General features: G+C 39.9%; 1 protein-coding gene across 2 annotated transcripts in view; it reads right to left on the reverse strand.

The window, feature by feature from the left end:
* The window catches only part of CERK (ceramide kinase), a 44,797-nt gene that overhangs the window by 6,896 nt on the left and 16,739 nt on the right, over positions 1-21,162 (reverse strand). For both annotated transcript variants that reach the window (XM_083827493.1, XM_083827492.1), the window contains exons 6-10: positions 19,302-19,447; positions 10,840-10,914; positions 10,437-10,589; positions 9,613-9,718; positions 7,500-7,570 (exon numbers count right to left, since the gene is read on the reverse strand). In XM_083827493.1, coding sequence (XP_083683619.1) covers positions 7,500-7,570; positions 9,613-9,718; positions 10,437-10,589; positions 10,840-10,914; positions 19,302-19,447 — 551 coding nt within the window. The remainder of the gene's footprint in view (positions 1-7,499; positions 7,571-9,612; positions 9,719-10,436; positions 10,590-10,839; positions 10,915-19,301; positions 19,448-21,162) is intronic.

Consider the following 21,162-nt stretch of genomic DNA (forward strand, 5'->3'; position numbering starts at 1 on the left):
AAAAACATTCAGAGATTCCCGGAAAACAATATAAAAGTGTTTTCAACAATGCAAAACTGTTCTGTTAGAATAGAACTGGACTGAATTTAAATGTGTGATGGAATAAACACTACCGAGAGGCAAAGGAATTTTCTGGAACGAAGACTGATTACATTGGCAGCCACTGCACAGAGTTGTTATCTAAACTGTATTTTCATCTATAGGGATAAAAACAGACAATAAAAGCCTTTGCATTTGTAGATTACACACAATTGCCTTCCTCACTACAATAAAAAAGCCATAAAGCAGCTATAACACTCTGTTTTGCCTCCAAATATAAATGGGCTCAGATATTTCAAATGAACAACTCCACAGTACTAATGATTTCAGAACAGTCTGTGGAGATATGCACAGTTCTAGGGCTGTATTTCAGGAGTGAAGTGTCACAGTAGGTGATGGGGGGGGGGGTAAAAATTAAGGAACAACCAAAAGAAAAAGTTTGTTTATCTAAGATTGTTTAACGTGTTTGGTCATCAAACCACAGTAAGGTAGAGGTTTTGAGGCATATTAACTAATAGGGACTTAGAAATCTAACACTACCCATTTGCCCATGCTGGGGTTAACTTATAATTAATTATTCACAGTGCTTCTTTGATAAGATTATGTATAGCACACCAAGCCCTCTATTTCATTTCCTGAAATTCCGTTATTTTTACCAGCTTATTTCTCACGCCTTATTACCTTAGTTCTTGCATCTACTTTAGAGAACCATTACTGAGGTTCAACAAGCCCAAGTGCAAGGTGCTGCACCTGGGTCAGGGCAATCTCCGACATAAGCACAGACTGGGAGGAGAACTCACTGAGAGCAGCCCTGCAGAGAAGGACTTGGGGGCTCTGGCAGACAAAAAGCTCGACACGAGCCAGCAGTGCGTGCCTGCAGCCCAGAAGGCCAACTGCGTCCTGGGCTGCACCAACAGAGGGGTGGCCAGCAGGGGAGGGAGGGGATCGTGCCCCTCTGCTCTGCCCTTGTGAGGCCCCACCTGGAGCCCTGTGTTCAGGTCTGGGGCCCCCAGCACAGGAAGGATGTGGGGCTGTTGGAGTGGTCCCGAGGAGGGCCATGAAGATGATCAGAGGCTGGAGCACCTCTCCTGTGAAGAAAGCCTGAGAGAGCTGGGGACATTCAGCCTGGAGAAGAGAAGGCTCTGGGGTCGCCGCATTACAGCCTTTCAATACTTAAAGTGGACTTATTAAAAAGATGGAGAGCAACTCTTTACATGGACAGACAGTGATAGGACAAGGGGGAACAATTTTAAACTGAAAGAGGGGAGATTTACACTACATGTTAGGAAGACTTTTTTACTCTGAGGGTGGTGAGGCACTGACACGGGCTGCCCAGAGAAGCTGTGGCTGCCCCATCCCTTGAGGTGTTCAAGGCCAGGCTGGATGGGGTCCTGGGCAACCTGATCTGGTGGGTGGCATCCATGTGCTTGGCAAGGGGGTTGGAACTAGATGATCTTTAAGGTCCCTTCCAACCCAAGCCATTCTATGACTGTAGAATTACTACCATTGTCTAGATAATTGTGGACCTAAATTCTGTAACATTCTTTTTGAATTAACCTCTTCCAAGCTTTATTCACCAGGAAAAGAGGAAAAATAGGAGAAAAAAGTTTCTGTAGACCTTGCTCTTTCAAGTTTTCTTTTTTTTTTTTCTTATTTTTTATTTATTGAAACTTCTTACTATCCCCTCTCCAGTAACAGAACCCAGAAAGCCGGAACTCCAGGGAAAACAGAGAAGGACTGTAACATGACAAAAGACTTAAAGGAAACTAAAAATAACTATCACTTTTCCATCTAGTCTATCCTCCTCTCTATATTCTGATAAACAAATCAGTAATAAAAGAAATGCAGCTTTGTTAAATTCAACATTTTTACATCATTTCCCAGAGTGGTTTTAGTATCAATTATGTTTGCTTTACTGCTGATCTTTTATGTTGCTTTCAAAAAGGACATTACAGAAAGAAATCATTTAAATTAGATTCAAAATATGTATTTTAAGAGAGAAGAGAGAAACATACATCAAACTACAGAATGACTTTGTTCAGGCTGCAGGCAAATGATGACTCTGCTCTGAGATTAAGGGAATCAAACAGAACATAAGAAACTTCTGGAAAAAAAATGAGAAATAGTTCAACCTAACAGTTATCAGTGTGAGAAGCTGATGAAAGTTACAGACAGTGCTGTAAAGGATGTCTGGGTTTCACAGGCAGTTATGAGGAGTTACGTGAGAGATTGCACAGAGAACTGAAGGGGACCACCACCTTTAGGGGAGTTGAACCTTACAAAGCCAACAGCACCTATGCGTCCATACCAGTAATACCACACACATATGGGATCACATAGATCCTATTAGAAATACCAAATTTGGGCTTTTATGTAGCAGAACTGAAAACAAGGATGAAATTTAGCTAGATCCAGCTGTTTATTTGGGAGGAGACGAGGCTGGAGAAAGGGAAGAAACTTTTGCCCGTAAATAGAGAAGGACTGTGGGTGATGTGAAGGCTGGAGGCTGTGTTGGACATGGTGATCACAAATTAATGAGTTTTTGATTCTTCGGAAAAGAAAGGAGGGATGTTAGCAGAACTACCACCCCGGACTTCCATAGGGCAGACTTCGGCCTGTATTGGAGACTGGTTGGTAGAATCCCTTGGGAGGCAGTCCTGAAGGGCAAAGGAGTCCAGGAAGGCTGGACACTCTTCAAGAAAGAAATCATTAAGGCACAGGAGTAATAATCCATGAGGAAATGGCTAGTGACCTGCTAAACCACTTAGACATTCGCAAGTCAATGGGCCAGATGGAATCCACCCGAGGGTACTGAGGGAGCTGCCAGAAGTGCTCACCAAGACACTTTTGATCATTTATCAGCAGTCCTGGCTATCAGGGGAGGTCCCACTCGACTGGCAGCTAGCAAATGTGACTCCAATCTACAAGAAGGGCCAGAAGGTGGACCCAAGGAACTACAGGCCTGTCAGTCTGACCTCAGTGCTGTGGAAGCTCATGGAGCAGATTATCTTGAGTGCCATCACACAGCACTTACAGGACAATCAAGGGATTAGGCCCACTCAGCATGGGTCTATCAAAGGCAGGTCCTGCTTGATGGACCTGATCTCTTTCTACAACAAGGTGACGCTCAGTGTATGAGGGAAGAGCTGTTAGATGTAGTCTACCTAGACTTCAACAAGGCTTTTGACATTGTTTCCCACAGCATTCTCCTGAAGAAGCTGGCTGCTCAAGGCTTGAATGGGTGTACGCTTCATTGGGTTAAAAACTGGCTGGGTGGCCAGGCCCAAAGAGTTGTGGTGAATGAGGTTAAATCCAGCCAGACGCCGGTCTCCATTGGTGTCCCCCAGGGCTCAGTACTGGGGACAGTTCTCTTCAATACCTTTATCAATGATCTGGACAAGAGGATAGAGGGCACCCTCACTAAGTTTGCAGATAACACCAAGTTAAGCAGGAGTATTGATCTGCTTGAGGGTAGGAAGGCTCTGCAGAGGGATCTGGATAGGCTGGACCAATGTATGAGGTTTAACAAGGTCAAGTGCTGGATCCTGCACTTGGGGCACAACAACCCCATGCAGCGCTACAGGCTGGGGGAAGAGTGGCTGGAAAGCTGCCAGGAGGAAAGGGACCTGGGGATATTGGTTGATAGCCAGCTGAATATGAGCCAGCAGTGTGCTCAGGTGGCCGAGAAGGCCAACAGCATCCTGGCTTGTGACAGAAACAGTGTGGCCAGCAGGACGAGGGAGGTGATTGTCCCCCTGTACTTGGCTCTGGTGAGGCCGCACCTCGAGTACTGTGTTCAGTTTTGGGCCCCTTGCTACAAGAAGGACATCGAGGTGATGAAGTGTGTCCAGAGAAGGGCAACAAAGCTGGTGAAATGTCTAGAGAACAAGTCTTACGAGGAGTGGCTGAGCGAACTGAGGTTGTTTAAGCCTAGAGAAAAGGAAGCTCAGGGGAGACATCATCATGCTCTACAATTACCTTAAAGGAAGCTATAGCGAGGTGGGGATCAGGCTCTTCTCCCAACCACCAAGTGATAAGATGAGGGGAAATGGCCTAAAGTTGCACCAGGGTAGGATTAGGTTGGATAATATGAGAAATTTCTTTACTGAAAGGGTTGTGTGGCATTGGAACAGGCTGCCCAGGGAAGTGGTTAAGTCACCATCCCTGCAGGTCTTCAAGAAACAAGTAGATGTGGAACTTAGTAGCATGGTTTAGTGGTGGACTTGTCAGTACTAGGTTAAAGGTTGGACTAGATGATCTCAGAGGTCTTTTCCAACTGAATGATTCTATGAAACAAGGTTGATTAAGGAAGGACACACATGGAAAATGTGGAGGTAACTGGTCACTTGAGCGTAAGGAGGCTGGTGGTCAGTATGCTCATTTGGCCAAGTCCTACACCTGATCATTGCAGGTTATTCTTATTAAACTTTATTCCTTTGCTCTCTATGTGCACGAGATGTACTAGAAAACTTCAAGTCATACTAGCCATTGAGTAGACCTCAATCTGTAAAGACTCAAAGTCAGAGCTGAAGGCTAGCAAACACAGCCTGGGGTCTGGACACAGATTCTGGATTTAAGTTCAAGGTACCCACAAATATGCATATGCATCAGAGTTCAGTAGCTGAATGTAGCTGTAGGTTTTGTTACCAAACTGGACAAAAGACCCAGGATCTGGGCATTGATATGGGAGAGACAAAGTACATTCTAATATCTGAGGGATCCCTGAATATGAGCATGGTTGTGAATCATGAGAGCAAAGGTACATGTATGTTCTACTAGCAAACTTCAATCCTGATCAGAAGGAGACAAGGCAGGATTGGGCTAGTTGTGGTGCTCATGTTTTATGCAGAGGCTGTTCATGGTTACGTGGGTACCTGTAAAGATACTGACCTTCTGTCTGTCTTGATCTCTGTGTGGCCAGCCATGTCTGTACTGTGTCTTGTCTATGCATGTATGAGAAAACATGCTCAGCCTTGCTACTGACTGTACCTGGGAAAAGGAAAAGCTGCAGCCTCACAACCTGCACACTGGGAAGGAAGGAATGTCCCTAAGTCTTAAAGTCTACCAGGCTTTAATAGATTTAATGGGCCACATTCATCATTTTAGAATCTCAACTAACAGTAATACTGGATTTTACTTCATACACAATCTGTGTCCAGAACTGTACAAGCTATTTTAAAGAAAAACAGACATTCTCTGATATGGAAGCAACAAAATGAAAACAAGACCCTTTAACAATGAAACCTTCTGCTGTTTATCTGAATAATATTAATTTAGTCTTTACTGTACCTAGATAAGTGTTAACTTTTGAAGTATGCTCACTGTACTAAGTCTCAATGTACTTAGGGTAGAATGCCTATATACATTGCTGTAATTGACTGTATTGAACTGGTAGAAAAGTACTGTTCAGTAAAAATTTAAGCATGTCATTCAACAGTAGCTTCACTGTTCAATAAGAACAAAGTCAGAGTACTTATCACATTTTAGTTGACCAGCTGTTCTCGCAACCATTCCGTAGGGTGTCTCACTGTAATATCACAAATTATTTGCCTACAGTATCTTTCATACAATAGAACAATCATAAAAAAGGGAGAAAAGAAACGACACTCATTTCAATTGTCTATTGAGCATATATACTGCCAGTTGCTGAAATCAGCCTAAAGTGCTAACACTCCAAATTTACTCAGCACATGCACATAGACTTCTGTAAAATACAAAGAAGTATTTTCAGTGATGGTTAATGCAAGCATCCTTCTAAACTCATCTGAACTGTACACAAACCAAGTAGGCATAAAGAGTCAGCCAATACACCCTGCTGAGTAAAAAGCTTACACAAGGTGACAATTTAAAATCCTTCTTATTGCAGATCAAGAGTAGTGGATTGTTATTATTTGCTTACTAGTATTGCATGGAGAATAGACTGCAGCGCAAAGAAAAACTGCTACTGAAAGTAAAATTTAAGACAAAGTCCTACAGAATCATCTGCTTAATGTCTTGTGCTATGCTGAGTAAAGCAGCCTTGATTGCTCACTAACCTGTAACTCACTTTCTTCAGCCTTTGTTCCTTTGCTGAACCAAAACTAATAAAAATAAAAGTAACTAGCAAACAGACAAAAAAGGCAGGCAATTTCTACAATTATTTCTCACAGACATCCCCCACTGAATTTTTCTTATGAAAAAGAACCCTGCTATCAGATTTAGTTCCTAAGAAAATACTACGTAAAGCTATTTAATTTATTCCTAGATTCAGTTCTGGAGACTCTAGAAACACTCTAATCCAGCCATTTGTCGACTATATCAAAGATCTAGAAGCAGTAGCTGGGATGAAAGCATTATGGATAGATGGGTGTGTATATATTCACACACACACATATAAGCATGTGTAACAAGAATTAAAGTTGGCATAGAAATCCATATATAGGCTTTATAGGCTACCACTGAATCTCTACAGAGTGATGATACTCTTTGCTAACAAATAGCTACAGCCATGCACAGATACTGTGCAAAACAACAGTAATTACAAGGCAATCGAGGTCAAAAGGTCCAAAGCCTGTGTCAAGAAAATTACAGTTTTATGCATTGGGCTCTACAAGAAAAAAAAAAAAGTACGAGTAAAAATAAGCACCCATGGAAAGTCTGCCTGCTGTTTAAAAGGGATTTATCCAGGAAGACGAACTGTGAGCAGAGGCTAAACTCAGGCAACTGAAGCTCTGTATTTTTTTTCCAGCAAGGTCAAAAGTGTATCAATACCAGTGCTTCCTGTCAGGGGGCAGGAATCAGACATGAAGAGATACAGATAGGAAGGCTACTGCACAGAATCCAGCATATGAACAGTTGTTTTAACATAAGAAAGGAAAAGGTATGCCCATATAAAAATCCATGGAAGGGTTTGGAATGGGGGAAAGAGGATAAGGGTAGCACAACTAATGAAAGAGGAGAAAAAATCTAATTTTTTATTTATACTGACTATTAGTGAAGTACCGCACAGAAACACCTAAGTTCACTGCCTCATATTTATTTAATAAACAACTTTACATAGGGTGACTTTTGTGCTAAAAAACACAAAGCTGAGTCCTCATCTATTCCAAAAGTCATCTTAATGAATTGCTTCTTTCCACACTGGCTCACAGCTTAATAGTTAAATCTTACTCACAGAAAAAAGACAAAATCTCAGCTCACAGGACATATCTTTCTTAAAGAAAAGGAGCCCAACACACCAAAATAAGTAATTAGTACGATATTAATACAAAATATATAAATAATTAGTACAATTTTATCAAAACTGAGGCCTGGGTGGAGGAATGTTTTTCACTTATTTACATATATATTTAAACTTACAGAAACATTGGATTTCCTAGTAACTTGCAGTTTGGAAAAAAAGCATACGTACTTGAGCTGATACATACTGAAAAACAGTAAGTTGCATAATGTCACATCATCTTCTTTTTATGATAAATTACCTTCATGTTTTAATCCACATTTCTTCTGCTGTTCTGCCAGTTGTTGCTCACTTTCCTTGCAAATGTAACATCTGAAAACAGAAATACTATTGAGTTGATGAAAATAAAACTATTCAGCTCAACTTTTGTGTGTTGTACCCCATCATTAAATGACTTTCTCCGCCATATGATGGGGTGTGGCACCAACAACCCTGATGTGTCATGAATCAGGATAACTCTGGGGACAGTGTAGGAACTTAGGTATAGCACTCAGACTTATTGGAGGTCAGAAATACGGCTCTGTGATGCTGTTAAGACCACACAGGTTGGAAGGGACCTCTGGATGTGGTACAAACTTCTACTCAAAACATGTCTGATAGGATCGAGGTATTACTCATTGTCTTATTCAGTCAAATTTTGACTATCTACAAGGATGGAGTCTACAAGCTCTCTGGGCAACCTGTTTCAATATTTGATTGCAGTGAAATACCTTGACATACTGCTGCTAGTCCTCTATTTCACAAATGCTGAATTCATAGGAAGAATCACTTTTCCTGACCTGTTGGTTTCTGTCTTCTTTAGAAAGCCCGGTACATGGTTGGCCCTTCTTGCTGCAAGGACACACTGCTGACTTGGCTGTAGCCTGTTGTCTACCAGGATCCCCAAGACCTTTTCAGCAGAGCTGCTTCCCAAACAGTGCTCATTCCTTACTGTTGCATGGGACTATTACACCCCAGGTGCACACTGTATGCCTCTCCTGAACTTCATGAGGTCCCTATCAGCCATTTCTTCAGCCTGCCAAGATGCCTCTGAATAGCAGCCCTGAGTTTCAGCATACCAGCCACTCCTCCCAAACTGTTATCACCCATAAGTTCAGGGTTGCAATTCTACTCTTTGCCTTGCTTGCTTCTCTCAAGATTTTAAACTATAATCTCACAGTCACTGATGCCAAGACTGTCCTCATCTGTAACATCCCCCACCTTCATTTTCTGTAACAAGTCCAGCAGAGCATTTCTCCTAGTCAGCCTGTCAATCACCAGTATAATAATCATCATCAATGTACTCCTGGCATCTCCTGAATTGCTTGTGACCTACTGCACTTCCAACAATTATCAGGATGGATAAAATCACCCACGAGTTGCAGAGCCTGCCATCAGAAGGCTTCCTCCAGCTGCCTAAAGGCTTCTTCACCTAATTCCTCCTTTGGATCAGAGGTCTGTTGTAGATGCCTACCTCCCTGTCATCTGTGTTTGTCTGTTTTGATCCTTATCCATGAGGTCTTCCCTCATTCCAGTGCAAAGCTCTGTGCAACAGAGCTGTTTCTCTGCATTGAGCGCAACCCCACTTCTCCCCCTGGAGGGCATATACGCGTGCTGTGCTCATGTGAGCAATCACACCATGTCTATAAAATCTCAGTGAGACTTTAGCTTTGCATCCATTTGTGGACTTTCAATTCCTCCTTTTCGTTTCACAACATGTTGCACATGTTTGTATTCAGACACTTGAAACAGACATCCGGTCATGCTGACATGACACAGAGGTGAAGCTCTCACACTCCCATGCTATTTCTAGACACATTCTCAGTGCCCCTTAGCCTTTTATTCTAAGGAGAAGTGAAGATCACACAGAATTTATACAGGATAATTGTAGTCCATTAAAAAAAAGACTAAATAGTGGTTCTTGAAGGGACCTATCCTCAGGACAAGTTGTTGTCATTACACTAAAACAACTGATAAAACTGCTAGTTCCAATTACAACACAAATGTTTGAAACTTTTTGAATAATTATTTCTACTTGCAGAAGCTATAAGGTATCCAGACTTGTTATTTATTAGCAGTAACACAGAACCATACCCTCAGCATACAGTAACTGTGTACTGTGGTATTATACTTTGTTTCATTTAAAATCGGAGATGGGGAGGAAAGCAGGCTAACAAAATTTTATTACATTTTTGTTCACTGACCTGATAAAATAAGGTATTCTCTTTAATGAGTCAATAAACCTTTTTAAAAAAGCTTGTCTCTTTCAGAGTAAACGTTTTGATACTAAAAAGCAACATTGCTGTAACCTCTGTTTACATACAGGCCTTTTCCAACAGTTCACGTCAAGTACCCAGAAATAAATATTAGCCTACCCTGTTCTGCAGCTATCTTTATCTCGTGGAGATCCCAGTGTGTGTTTTGCTGGTTGAAAAGAAATTGTTCCTTCATAGTAATGATGAGAAAGAAAAGTCTTGAAGCCTACGTTAAGAAAAGGTAATTAAATTCTGCTTTTGTATCTTCTTTCTCCTAACACAAATCAAAAATGTAAAACATACTTTCCAGTAACATAAGATTTGCCCAAACATTAAATACCCAGGCTAAACCACTCAGCTAACTCTACAATCAGTACTGAAAGAACTACAACTGTTCACTCCATCAGCTGCACATCCAAGACAGCAGAGTGCCTACCTCTGTCCAACTAATTGAGAAGGAAGTCAAAATGATTAACACAGAAAAGATATTACATTTTAGGCATCTCTCTCTAGGTGAGACACATCAACACATGACATGAACACCACAGAACAGTGCTAGAGTGCTAGCAGGTTCACTAATCAAAAAAAAGCTGATTAATTTGAATTAGTTTTGCTTTCAACATCGTTCATGACAGTTTAAATAAACATTTTAGTTCTTTATAAAGCTTATAAAACATATAAGTGTTAACTATCAGTTAATTTGCTAACTGTGTTATATAGCCAAATTCAACACAACTTGAATAAGCAAAGCGTTAACGTTATCTCCTAAATTACAGAGCTTTACATAATCTGATTCAACACACTTGGTACCACAAGGAGTATACAATCAGGTTCAGTCTGTCCCTTATGATTAAAAGCTTCAGAGAACCGTGATTTGGACAGAGGGTATCAACTGCTCCAATATTCTTACGTGCTGACAAGAATGTAATAATCTCCCAACTTACCTGAATAGTCGTATCTCATTGGACCCATCCACCGTTTCTTTTCACTATCTTTTAATATGTCTCCATAAAAACCGTAACCCAACAATGATACAGAGTACTTCAAAAATGTATTGTTATGATGCACAGAGGAGACATCCAGAGGCTGGCTATCACCTACAGAGGTTAGAAAGTACAAAGTTCCATTAAGGTTTATTTTGTTTCAAGCTGCAAAAATGATAACAACTTCAATGTTACATATTTTTTTAATTAAAAAAGTATATTGTACAAAAAGTTCATTTTTCAACTTGGTTGTTATATTCAAATGACATTTCACAGGCATGTGGAAAACAATAACCAAATGAAATTACTATTTTTGGATACTGGAAACATTTTCATAGCAAAACAGTGATTTTTGATCACCCACCTACAATAATATGAAGAGCTGATGTTACTGGATCAGAAATGCCAACAGTCGAATAGCACACGCAATCTGTTGATCCTGAAAAATAAAGACTGAGAGATTACTTTGTATATGTTCAAAGCAAGTATTATCGGTATGGTTCTCTGAATAAAAACTTCCTATTCTTGTAGCCTGCCCCTTTCTATTTTATGGAACAAAGTTAAATATATAGATAGAAATATTATGATTTAAATTGGAACAATAACCTTTTTTCAGGTAAATAGAACTTGTTTGTCTCCACACAAAGTACAAGGACTTAAACAATATATATATGCAACTTTTTGACCTCAGTGCCAGGAAAGCTCATGGAGCAGATTATCTTGAGGGTCATCACGCGGCACTTGCAGGGCAAGCAGGCGATCAGGCCCAGGCGATCAGGCCCAGTCAGCATGGGTTTATGAAAGGCAGGTCCTGCTTGACGAACCTGATCTCCTTCTATGACAAAGTGACGCGCTTGGTGGATGAGGGAAAGGCTGTGGATGTGGTCTACCTTGACCTCAGTAAGGCTTTTGACACCGTTCCCCACAACATTCTCCTCAAGAAACTGGCTGCTCGGGGCTTGGACTGGCGTACGCTTCGTTGGGTTAGAAACTGGCTGGATAGCCGGGCCCAGAGAGTTGTGGTGAATGGAGTCAAATCTGGTTGGAGGCCGGTCACTAGTGGTGTCCCCCAGGGCTCGGTACTGGGGCCGGTCCTCTTTAATATCTTTATCGATGATCTGGATGAGGGCGTCCAGTGCACCCTCAGTAAGTTTGCAGATGACACCAAGCTAAGTGCGTGTGTCGATCTGCTCGAGGGCAGGAAGGCTGTGCAGGAGGATCTGGATAGGCTGGAGCGATGGGCTGAGGTCAACTGCATGAAGTTCAACAAGGCCAAGTGCCGGGTCCTGCACCTGGGGCGCAACAACCCCAAGCAGAGCTACAGGCTGGGAGATGAGTGGTTGGAAAGCTGCCTGGCTGAGAAGGACCTGGGAGTATTGGTTGATAGTCGGCTGAATATGAGCCAGCAGTGTGCTCAGGTGGCCAAGAAGGCCAACAGCATCCTGGCCTGCATAAGAAGCAGTGTGGCCAGCAGGTCTAGGGAAGTGATTGTGCCCCTGTACTTGGCTCTGGTGAGGCCGCACCTCGAGTACTGTGTTCAGTTTTCGGCCCCTCGCTACAGGAAGGACATGGACGTGCTCGAGAGAGTCCAGAGAAGGGCGACCAAGCTGGTGAGGGGTCTGGAGAACAAGTCTTACGAGGAGCGGCTGAGGGAGCTGGGGTTGTTCAGCCTGGAGAAGAGGAGGCTCAGGGGTGACCTTATCGCTCTCTATGGGTACCTTAAAGGAGGCTGTAGAGAGGTGGGGGTTGGTCTGTTCTCCTACGTGCCTGGTGACAGGACGAGGGGGAATGGGCAAAAGTTGCGACAGGGGAGTTTTAGGTTGGATGTTAGGAAGTACTTCTTTACCGAAAGGGTTATTAAGCTTTGGAACGGGCTGCCCAGGGAGGTGGTGGAGTCACCATCCCTGGAGGTCTTTAAAAGACGTTTAGATGTAGAGCTTAGTGATATGGTTTAGTGGAGTACTTAGCGTTAGGTCGGAGGTTGGACTCGATGATCTTGAGGTCTCTTCCAACCTAGAAATCTGTGATACTGTGATACTGTGAACTCCAAAACTAATTCGTAGGTTCTCGGTTCTCTTCCCTACAAATAAGTCCTTGAAAGTCAAGGTTGGAAAACTCAAAACGAAAACTTAAGTTGTCCACATATCTACTCTCAGATTTGCTACTGATATACTAGATTAGAGCAGCTCATATACAGAGCACTGATTCCTAAGGCCTAATCAAAGTAAAATATAAAATTAAAAATGTAAGAATGACCAATCACTATTTAAAATCCTCTTTTGGTTCTTTCTCGCTTTGAAAGCAGTCAGGACATATACCATTATCAAAAGGAACAAAAAAAATCCTTTTGCCTCCAACTTATTTCTGAGAAAATGGACATCACTTCCCCTATCGATGAAGTGCACAGAAGCCTCTATCAAGCAAACACAATGCAGAAGGCAGCCACTGTGAACAAGAAGGAGCTCTGTGAGCCAGTTAAAGAGAAGATAAATATAACAGAACTGGCAGAACAAAGGAAAATGTGACTAAGAGGTCTCTGTCTACACAGACTGATGTTCACGATGGTGCAAATGTACCACTACGAGCTTACGTTGTTGTATAGGAAACAGGGCTCCAATTTCTCTCAGTACCACAACAGATGAGGTACACAAAAGATGCTACTGTGCCTAATTTGGAGTTTTATAGCAGAAAAAATGTAAGCAGAGTTCAGATACTTAAGTTACACTTCATTGCCATTTTTTCCAGTTTTATATTGCCACCTACACTCATGAATTTGTTAGGCAGAAAATTCTTACTACTTCTGAAAAGAAAACCAAAACCAATTGGCCACTAGAACACCTGACCTGCATTTTCTGCTAAATGTACAAGAGTAGCATTTCATCCAGCCTTCCGAATTTCTTTGAGATAAGTTTGTATTCTGCTACTAGAATTACCTTAAAGTCACTTCTGTCCTGATGTAAACAGCCAGAGCTTCCAAGTAGTCTTATGCTCTGGGTGGGAGGAGAAGAGGGGCATCCACACAAGCTAGATTTAAACACTGGAGGCTCCCTATACTGTTCTGTAGTCAATTAAAAGCTGATTTATCTGCTGGGCAATTTTACAGGAGTTATTTTCATTTCTATTCAGTTAACAAGCAAGGGAGGGCTAAAATTAGACTTGATGTCTGAAATTAACTCACAAGAGTCTAAAATGGCAAGCTGGGGAAAATATCAACAGTGTTTACCAGCTATCAAATGATCCCTCTTTCTCAGACTTGCCAGTGGAGTAAAAAAACCACCACCACCACCAACAAAACAAAACAAAAACAACAATAAAAACCCAAACTTTAACTGACCTACAAAACAGTAAAACTTTTTTTTTCCTTCTCAGATCCAGTAGTATGGAGCAAGAAAACCAGTATCATTCATCATGTACATCCTGAGAGAATATAACTGCTCCTAACACCAACCACAACATGCCAAGTATGAACTTAACAATGCAAGGTCACAAAAATGTTCATAATTAGTAAGGATTTGGATCTCTTTGAATACTTCAGAACCAAACAGGTAGTCCAAATGATTTTGGAAAAAAAAAAAAAATGTTCTCCTTAGTTTTCATTAGATGGGTCTTGAACAGATTCAGAGTCTGCTACTCAGGAGATACACACATAATGGTCACTGAAATCTTATAAGACTACTGGCTGAAATCTTACTGAAAGACTACTCACTTTGGCACTTTTGTTGATGGAAAACAAAACAAATTCCAAAGAACTGGAGGACTGTCGCTGCAGTACTAAACTAAGCAGGTGACAGAAGCAACAGTCAGCTTGATGTTGATCCTAGAGCAAGCAGTGAATTTAACAGAGAAACAGTAACACACTTAGCACTCAAGAGCATTGCTCAATGTGAGATACCCTTGACAACTGGACAGGTATTTCTACAGCGTACTCTGAATCCTCAAGGAGAAATTACCATGGCAATGGGTTTTCCACTACATGCAATAACAGCTTCATTATGGTTCTTGTACATTTATGTTTTTTTTATAAAGCCAAAATTTTGTAAAGTCATCATTTTTTTGGCACCCATCAACAAAATATCATGTTAATTCTTGGTTGAGCAGCATTTAGTACTTCGAAAAATCTAGACTGTGACTTTGCTGGGAAGTGATTTTTAAAGGACAAGGATCTGACACGTTCAAAAATAAGGAGGCAAAGTTACTGTTACAGGGAGAGATGGATGGCTTGGGCACCCAGAAACCAAGAAAACAGTTTCACATCTGCAGAATGCTAGGTTAGCTTAAAAAGAAACACTTCAGAAGGATTTGGGGCATTTTTTGTTGGTTTGTATTCTTGTAGATAATCACTTCAGCAGAAGTTCAGTACCACAGTATATCAAAAATGGTAATAATGGCAAATTTAGAAGATGAAATTAAAATCACAAACATTACAGGGAAAAGTAATCTTGATTGACTTGTTCTCATAGCAGCCCCACCGTATCCAATGCAGTATTTAGCTCTAAGACAGTCATTTCCAGGAGTATAACTGATTAAAAATGATGAAGGTGGAACACAAAACATTGGACTTCACCTTCCAAATTGAATGTACTCAACCTTGAAATGAGATGCTAACTAAACTGCAAAGGTCATTAAATATTACAAATATTGTAACCGGGAAGGTTGCAGATACATCATTTAGAATCTTAAAAAAAAGATAGCTTTTTATGCTATGCTTTAACACATTTTCCAAGAGAAATTTTACAGCCTAGATGGCAATAGTATAGGAGTCCAGTCACACTTCGTGATTTCACTTCTAGCTGGTTTTGAAATTTGTGAATGAATCTTTTTTCTATGCAACCTTCCTGTACGAAGTCTTTGCTGGTTTTAACATGAGCTTCAATAGCCACACATCAACATGCTGATTATAATCACCCTTCATGCTTCAATCCTAGGCATTAAGAGTTCATATCCTTGACTGCAGCAAAAGCAAGAGGAATCTGGATGCACTAGAAGCCTAAATCACTATGGCAATTAACACTTTGTTTCTGCATTTTACTCAATACTCTCCAGTACTTGAAAGATTTTTCCCCTATTCCCAGGGCAGACTGGCAGGCTTGGTTTCTGGAAAGAGAAAACCTGCACTAGTATTATGCCACAGCACAGCATGCAGCAGGATTTTTTTACCTGCTGAGATCATAAACACATTTAATCTAATCGGTTCTCTTTTACTAGAGGAGTTTCCAACAGCTGTTGACAGCTTTGTCCCCCTCTTCTGTGCCAGGTTCAGGAAGGAGAATGAATTACTTTGGCTTACTCCAGAGGGTATCATTTTAATACTAAAACATGTGGATGAAACCTCAGTGCCACGTTCCAATACAAAAGGTTTTCTCTGGTTTCAAGTTATGTGCAGGCATACGGCCACTCTGGCTGTAGGAAAAAAAACAGCTGAATGTGCTTTAAGGGCAGCTGGTACTAGCAGAAAGTAATAACTAAAGAGAAGTTTTTTTTTAGGTGCACTGACTTGTAGTTACCACACTAAGTGTGGAACTGTCAGGTTGCCTCTAAGTACTTTTAACAAGAAACCTGTTTACAACAGCAGTCAGTCAATTTACACTGGCAGATTTAGGAACAGCTGCAACTAATGTAGAAGTTCAGAAGTTACAAAAGCCATGAATAGGAGCCTTTATTCATGGCATTTTAAAAAACAAGTTATTTCATAAAAATGTAGAATAAATCATAAGATTAGCTGATATTTTTAAACAGAAGACAGACTATTCTATTTCCTTAGCGTATTTCCAGATACCCTGAAAGAGCCATGTAGGGGCTTGCTTCAGAAAATAAGAATTACGACTTAAAAGTACCATTGACTTTATAAAAAGATTCTGCAGAATGGGATTCTGCCTATGAAATAAAGCTAATTCCTCAAAAAAAGATCATATAGGTGAAGGTGTTTTACCATTAAATCTTTCTTTCATTTGTAGTTTCAAACCTCTGTTCAATTAAATTGACAGTTTCTGAGCAAAGATTAAGCCTGCTGAATTGAGTGCTAGTTTGAATATAGACAGTGTTTAACCACAGCAACGAAAGTGCAGCAACCTGCCATGTTTCTGCTAACGCAGCTTGAAGTTAGGAACTAAGAGATTAAAAGAAAAAAAGAAAAACCACTGAGACACTGTCACCTTATCCCAGGCACCTGTCCTCACTGAATAAATTGTGTCCGTGTGTCAGAAGACACACTTTTAGAACTTAATCCCTGGGTAATGGTTGTCGTCAGTATCAGTTGACATGTTCTTAGGATTTTAAGAAAATGTTGGTTGTAATGAACTAAAAAAGCATTATGCATCAAGCTTTCCTGTATTTATGACTTGCATTGCTTTATTCTGTTTTACTTGCTGTATTTCAGGATTGTCAGTTTAGCTTTAAAATATTCTTTTTAAAGACTTCATTTATTCTGGAATGAATAAATTCTCCCTGAACTACTCTGAGAGCCAGGGGATCTGCTAGAGTCAATACATGGTCACAGCTCCATCACGTCAAGTGAAGTGTAGAACCTCACAACAGTCAGGTAAGCACCACAGAGAGCAGCTTCACAAGAAGTTTCACCAGTCTGGAAAAAAAGTCCTGCTGCCTTCCCAAGCATCCTGCAATGCATGGGCTTGGCTATTTCATACACAACCTCAGGTCTCCGTGATAGCTAGATGTGTTAAGAAAGGGTTAAGAGTTGTTCAGTGAGTTTGATAAATATATCAAAATAATATTCCTACAGGCACTTTCACATTTCAATAATGAAGCATTTTAAATATTGTACAACATAATTCATATCTCGATCTGTTTGTATCTTCTGTACTTCCAAAGAACTAATTAACAGAATTTCAAGACCAGCTTCCTTATACGCTATTGTAAACAACTTTTGAAGCATCAGAATAATGACTTAAAGAAAATATTTGAGTCTTAGCACCGATTACAAGGCTGGATGTACCTCATGGTAGTTCAGGAACACAGCATGCACTATGCATCCAGATAGCAAACAGCTACAGCAGACAAAAATAACAACAAAACCACTGAAGTACATCAGAGAAGAAAGTAGTTTGACACACATGAGCAATTTTAAAACATCAGTGAAGCTCATACTTCCTGGCTGCGATTGGAAAAAAACTCATTAAGAAATTGTTGAAAAGGCAAGGTTAAATCTTTTGATTTTATGATGCTAATAGTTAATTTCCTTTTCCTAGGGGCAAAGAAATAGCTTTCAACACTGACGTTCTGTTTTGTTATTTTTTTTTTTAAACAGTCTTTTTATGGTCACTAATATCACCAGTAGGCAATTTTTTTTCTGAAACCAAATCATGTAAGCAGAACTCCTTAATCCAAGAAATAAACATTAATAAGGGAAATGAAGGGTAGAGCACTTCACATTCTATTCTTTAAGGTTAATATACAAACTGATTTTAATACAAAGTTTCAACAAATAAAAACATTACAGTTACATATAGGGTTACACAGAACCCTTAACGGTGCTAGCTAACAGGAACAAAAAAATATAAAGGGGATATTCACATTACAACTTGCAATACAGTAACAGTTAGACATCTATGAGCAGAAACTGTTAAGCTTTTTCCAGGCAACAATTCAGATGTTTAGGTTTAGATACATTCTTCTTAAAGATACAATGAACATAAAATTAGTCACCTAAAGCCTGAGGATACAAATGTTCTGTTTCACCTGGTGTATTTTTATTGCTGATGTGAAATTTTCGGATAAAGTCTGTGTTTCAGTTCTAGTTAGAAACTCACAGTATTTATTTCATATCAGTTCTTTAATTCAAATCTCAAGTGTCTGACAAGGAAAAGAGAACAGCATACCAATGACACCAGAAAGTGCACTTGTCTTTCCACACAGTCCACAAAATAAATGCAGATAAATAATATAAATAATATAAATAATAAATGCAGATAAATAATATAAAATTACACATAATTGCCATCAAAGAGTTGCAAGACTGAATCCAATCTTGGACAAGAGAGTCATTTAAGTCCACTTTTTAAGGCATCCCACCAACTGGCAGGGATGAGGTAACAGGTAGGCCACTAGATTTAACAACAAGCTTAATCCAAACAGTGACTGTGGTCAATAAAAATTAAATTTATCATTGAGAACTGAATCCTGAGACAAATGCCTCTCAATGACGGTATGTGGCTGAACTGTGAAGGTACAGCGTCTGGCACCAAAAGTAGCCTGGGCAGAAAATGCAGCTATCTGGAACCTGAGGACTGTTCCCCAGCTGCAGATGCTTTATGTTTTCTGTGATAACAAATGGGAAAACAAACCAAAAAAAATAAAACAAAACAAAAACAAACAAACAAAACAACCACAAACCAGAACCAACCTGTTGCCAGAACAGTGGGATGGTCTTACTGCAATTCTAACTACATTTGTGGAGCATTTGGAACTGAAGGAAAACAAAACCAGAAACACACACAACACTTTTGCCCCCACAGGTAAGTCTCTGTTCAATAAATTTCACTCATTAATGTGTTTCGATGACCAAAGACATTACTGTCAACATCTTATCTTGTATTAACGTAAAATGAGCCACCGAATTAAGGGAGCAAGGAACAAACAACAAATTCTCAAGGTGCACATTTAAGATTTCCTTTCTTTTGCAATGCATCCTTCCCAAATAGCAGTGCATACGATCAGTAATCATACTGGGATACAAAGAGCTACAGTTAGGTGTCTTTATTGTACACTATTGCTCGTATCTCACACTTAGGCCTAATTTCAAGAAGTTATGAATAGAAGGAATTTCAACAAGAAATGAATAAAGTAAACTGAAAGTTAACCCTTTCTTACCAGCAGGGATTATGCCAATCCTTATATTGCATTGGACTAACGGTGCTTTGGGATTATTTTGGTCTATGCCAGAGTCCTTCTGCATTCTTCCAATGAGACCATGCATCACTTCACTGAACATGCCGTCCCCACCAACACAAACAACACTGCCAGGAAACACAAATTAGAATGCACACTAACAGTCAATAAACAACACGGCAAGTGTTCTACTTAGGGCATGCACTGCACATCAAATATAGTTGTTCTAATCTCCTCCTCCAGTTTTTACAGAATATAGTAGCTCACAGTCAACTTGGCATTAAACAAAAAGCAGAAAAAAATTCAAGCTACACAACTACAAATGCGCCTCGACGGTTCTCTAACGTTTGAAAAATGTTGGAATGCAACCTAAAAAATTTCTCTGTCCTCTATTGCTGTATGCAGACAGACAGGTATCAGTGGAAAATCACTATACAAGGAAAACACCGAACAGGACTGCACACACAGCTTTCTAAGTAAGCAAAATGGAAATAGGGTACCTTTACTGAAAAGGGAGAGGTAAGTTTAATATCTGTGGCTTCAAGCAGAAGTGTGCCATTTTACAATATTCATTTAGCAGCGATATGAAAGTCAAAAACAGAAAAATGCATGCTTGCATGCTCTTTTGAACGTGCTGATAGCCCAAACAGACAGAAGTCATGTATATCTACATAACCACTCATAATGAAACAGAGTTCTAAATGTTACCAGAAGCAAAACTTTGGTTTGCAAAATTAATTCAGGTCAGAGCTGGTACAGCAGCTACACAGATCCTCAGTATGTTAAAGCTCAGCAGTGTCCACACCCAAGCAAATACTAGGAAGTAAAAAACTATTTTACAGCAGTATACATTTCATGCACAATAATAAAATGCACAGTAATAAAATGCACACTCTGAACTCTAAAAGCATAAACATTCTGTAACCGAAAGACTACTTCCAATACACTTTGAAGGAACACATGACAAATCCAAAATTATACATGATTTGGAACATTTCCTGTTTTCTACAGCAATCATTTCCAATGCATAAACACCAACTCGTCCACATAGTCAGCAATAGACACTGCAGAATGAGCACTCATCCCATAGGACAAGTTAGTTGATTTAGTTTTTAAGTATTGATGACTTAGACTTATTATCGTATTTTCAGAATTCTCTTATTGTCAATAAACAATTTTTTTCCCATTAACGGAGAAGACAGTCTTATACTGTCCAGCTCTAAGTCAACACCTAAGAGACTGTGTGAGAAGGGAGAAAAGGAGGTTTGTGTTTCCTCATTATAATGAATTTATCTCCTCAAAGCTTAAATACGTTATTCTTCAACTGTCTCAACTTTCTGTGCAGCTTCTAAGAAAGAGAGGAATTGGTCAAAAATTTCCACCTCAGCTTAAGGTCTATGTTCTATTTGTAACAAATTGTATATCCAGACTCAGAGGTAACAGAATAATATGAACTTCTATTCCTATCAAGGGTAATTTTTTAAACTGACAAATGAAAAAGTTCACTGATACAAAATTAGCATGACCAAGTTGACTGCAAACATCAGATGATCATCAATGCGTGAGGCACACGTGTGAAGGCCCCTAGTGAAGGACTACTGTAAAAGACATCTTCCTAAGGTGTTTCTTACATTTTGGGTTTATTTTTCTAATGGAGTAGCATTTCACTTGTTAGATAATAAAAATAAATTACATTCAGAACTTCAGGAGTAGCATCTCCATGAAACAAATGAGTTTTAAAAGAGCTGTGCTCCCTTCCAACCTCAACCCTTCTGCAATTCTGTAAACTAATTCAAAAACTAGAAGAAAAAAAATGAAAAAGTTTTCCACAGACCTGTGAAAC

Source organism: Anser anser (genome assembly GCF_964211835.1).
Source record: "Anser anser genome assembly, chromosome: 1".
Classification (NCBI taxonomy): Eukaryota; Metazoa; Chordata; class Aves; order Anseriformes; family Anatidae; genus Anser; species Anser anser.